Raw genomic sequence first — 3,769 nt, forward strand, 5'->3', positions numbered from 1 at the left:
AACAGTACTTCTGGTTCCAAAGTCCTAAATAACAGTGTTGAAGCTAGTGACAAAGCTTGGTAGGATGGATATCATTTGGCAAAGTTTGAGTTTCCTAAAAAACTCAAAGTACTAGATGGGTTTAAGTAGTTCAGAATGTTTGCACAAAATATTTCAAATACTGTTTCACTTCTTTGTATTCCAAAATCATCAACAGATATTTAAAGCACACTGTGTTTTAGTAAGAACATTATTATTTCTGGATACTTATCATTGCTGAATTTTATAAAATAGTTCTGAAAAGGATATAAAGTAACAAAGTAGAAATCAGGCAAATAAAAGTAAAGAGATCAGAAAGGTGAATATAATTCCAGTGATTTGCTATTAAAATGATTTGGGGCATGTGCATTATTTGAAATTCAATCCTACAAAAGAATTTCCTGAGAAATGTTTCCTCAGATCAAACAGGTAGGACTCGTGTTCCTGCACCATTACTGCACCTGCTCCAGGAGGTACCACACAGGTAGTGCAGCCAGGAGAAAACTCGAAGGAGGAGTCTTGATTTAATGGACTGGAGGAGAAAGGCATCGGAAGTTGACCATGAGAACCAAAATGACGTCTTGGTAGGTGAGAAATAATGGAACCCTTCATTGGAATTGAACCTTTGTTTTAAATTACGAAAACATATATCAATTTCCATAAATAACCTCTATAAAAAATACTTATATGTGACTAAATTATGATAACAGGTTTTAATGACTTATCCTGCAAGACATTTAAATATTTTAATAGCATTTTAGATTGTCCAGTGGGTAGGTCCCCTTTGAGGCAAAAAAGAAACAAATAGAAAAAAAATTCATATCCTGGATATATTGAAGAATGATATTGTCACACAACGTCTTCAGTTTAAGCAAATTCTTCCTGATGTCTGCATCTCTGACAGCTTTTGTGCTGTATATGCAACTGACAATCATAATTAAGAGGCATGGCAATATGCTGAATAAAGGAAATATCAGGTCTTCGCTAGACTATGTACTTGAATAAGTGGGAAGTATTTCAGCACTCATGCTGTGAAGCCACACAGAGCTGATGTAGCCTTAAGCACACTTCTTTCTAAGCCTCATTTCCTCATATGTAAGATGTAAATCAGAAAGTAAAGTAGAGCCTACCTCACAGGTAGATATTTACACTGACACTATATTAAATATATTTGTTTATATGCTTACTGACCATTTCTTCCAGTAAAACATAAGTTCCGCGAAGGCAGGAACATGGCTCATGCGCAATAAATATTTGATGGTTGAATGAATGGATAAAGAAGGTTATTTTGTGGATTAAATAAAGCAATGGATGTAAAACACAATGACTTTTAAGGTCTTTTATCAAGCTCAAAATTTGTATGATTCTATAACCCTCATATGGCTTCCAGCAACTGCATTTACTTAGAGTGAAAAGTATAAGCCCAAGTATAATAAGACGCTAGGGGAGTCAGAAAAAAGGAGAGCATTGTAGTAAAAGACTAAAAGTCCATGATCTGTTTTAAAAAATGACTCAAACAAAAAAACAAACAATAACAAACTTGGAGATATGCAGGGCTCTGAGGCTCAACGTGATAATGATGGTGGTATCTAAAGAGAGAGATGACAGACTGTTAGTGAAATCATACACCAAAAAGAAAATAGCAAGAGGGTTACTGTGTTAGGGCCCAGGCATAAGTCAATCAGTTTCTAAACCAGGGATCTAGGTATGGGAACAGAGAAGGAATGGATCTGAGGATGAGAAATACCAACAGGAAAGCAGCAGCAGGAGTAGTAACGGATACTCCTCTGAGCAGTCACTGACTGCAGGAGGAGTCCTGCAAAGGAAAGGAATCCAAAGTCACCTTTGGCGTGTAGGAAGCTGAGCATCACTGGACTTGGTAAAGGACACAATTCTGCCCAGGACGAAAGAGAGACACAGCAGGGACAGCAACTCAAGAGGAGAGACCGTGTTCAGATATTAAGGAAGGAAGGATGTGTAGGAGCAGGTTACATGGATGTTTTAGAAGTTTTATTTACATAAGTTTTATGTGGCATAATTTAAACTTATACTACTATAAGACGATAAGTATTTAGTAGCTTGTCTTTATAGGTGAGTTTTTCACATGGTTTAAAAAATTTGGCACTGCATTGAATACAATGAAGTAGCTTAATGTGTGAAAGAAAGATTAGGATTTTAAAGCCTTCAAGACTGTAAGGGTGATTAAACTTCAAACAATTTACTACCAAGTACTCTGTTCGGAGATACATGCACATGCATGCGTGTGTGTGTGTGCATGCACCTGCATGCATATTTGTCCACTGTGTATCCACACAGGTACGTGTGTGTGTATCCTGTATGTGTGGTGTTTATGTTATCTTTCTGGGTTGTGCTTATTTAAGGGTCATAGCAGACTTTGTGGAGAAAATCAGGAAGTCTTTCAATATGAATACTTATTATTTGGTGATATGTACTAATTCACAGCAGGCCCTGATGTCCAGTGCAGTCGAACCATATCCACTAGCCATATCCACACCACCACCCTCTGCCTGGACTCCTGCTACTCCTCTCGCTCTCCTCTTCTAACCCTCTCTACTCAGAAGACAGAGCGATCCCTACAAAATGAAAATCCGGTTCTATCATGCCACCTTCTTAAAACCTTTGCTGACTTCCCATTAGATACAATCTAACTTCCTTAACATGGCCTGTGTTTTTATATATGAACTGGCCCATGCTACAGTGCACAGCCTTGTCTGGGTCACTCTCATCAAGTGCCACGTTCATTCAGCTTTGCACAAGTGCAGCTTTCCCTGCCGCACGACCTCCACATAAACAGGCCACTCTGCCTGTTAACACTCTTCCTCTGATTCCTGACCTTGCTAACTCCCTTTTTATCCTTTATGTCCATACTGAAATCTTACTTCCTCAGAGATCTCCCGACTCCTGACGTAAATCTGGCTGCCCTGCTATAATCTCTATTCCTAACCTATACATTTCCCTACTATTTTATAATCTCTGCAAGAGCAGACTCTGTTTTTGTCATCATTGTATCTCCAGCATTTAACACAGTGCTTAGCACATGGTAGGTGCTCAAGAAATAATTAAATGAGAGCAGCACTGAAAAGAAAGCAGCAGCATACTTTCCTCTGGAAGGAAAACTTTCTCAAATTCTAAAGCTTAACTTTTTAAGCTAAGAAATATTTTAAAAATGTGAATGTCATCAGAACAGAGGAAAGTCTAGCTACCTTCAATTTATAATTACTGAAATATTAACTCGATACTCACCAGCAATGCTTTTCCGCTTCTGAAACACTGCGTGATGGGGAGCAGAAGCTGACTGGAATGGATCTGTGAGGTTTTCAGAGTCGTGATCTGCGGTGGTCCTTATAAATTCCATAGCAGCCTGGAGAACTCTAAGCTGTAGTGCAACAGCCATATCTAAAAACAGAAGATACTAGAATGTTTTCAAGCTATGTGATTATCAATTTTTTATTGAGCTGATTTTTATATATCATGCAATATCTAAACTCCCAATCGTGTTTTATTAGACATAAATTTAAAAATTTTGATTAACATGGGCTTTTGATGGTAGTAAACACTTTTTAACTGTCTTTAAAAGCAACATTAAAGCAAATTTCTAAATAATTACTATAAAGATTTCCATGGAAAAATATCAGCTTACAAATTTATTTCATTTTATATAATTATTTCGAAGAACAGACTTTTTTGTACATAAGGCAAAAGTTTAACCAGAGATTCTCACATTTTTCTG

At 37.2% G+C, this 3,769-nt stretch overlaps 1 protein-coding gene across 1 annotated transcript in view; it reads right to left on the bottom strand.

The window, feature by feature from the left end:
• The window catches only part of LYST (lysosomal trafficking regulator), a gene marked incomplete at its 5' end in the record, with an annotated part of 145,646 nt that overhangs the window by 87,427 nt on the left and 54,450 nt on the right, over positions 1 to 3,769 (bottom strand). Inside the window, one exon of the mRNA XM_008587222.1 lies at positions 3,283 to 3,435. Coding sequence (XP_008585444.1) covers positions 3,283 to 3,435 — 153 coding nt within the window. The remainder of the gene's footprint in view (positions 1 to 3,282; positions 3,436 to 3,769) is intronic.

Source organism: Galeopterus variegatus, unplaced genomic scaffold (genome assembly GCF_000696425.1).
Source record: "Galeopterus variegatus unplaced genomic scaffold, G_variegatus-3.0.2 Scaffold4292, whole genome shotgun sequence".
Taxonomy (NCBI): Eukaryota; Metazoa; Chordata; class Mammalia; order Dermoptera; family Cynocephalidae; genus Galeopterus; species Galeopterus variegatus.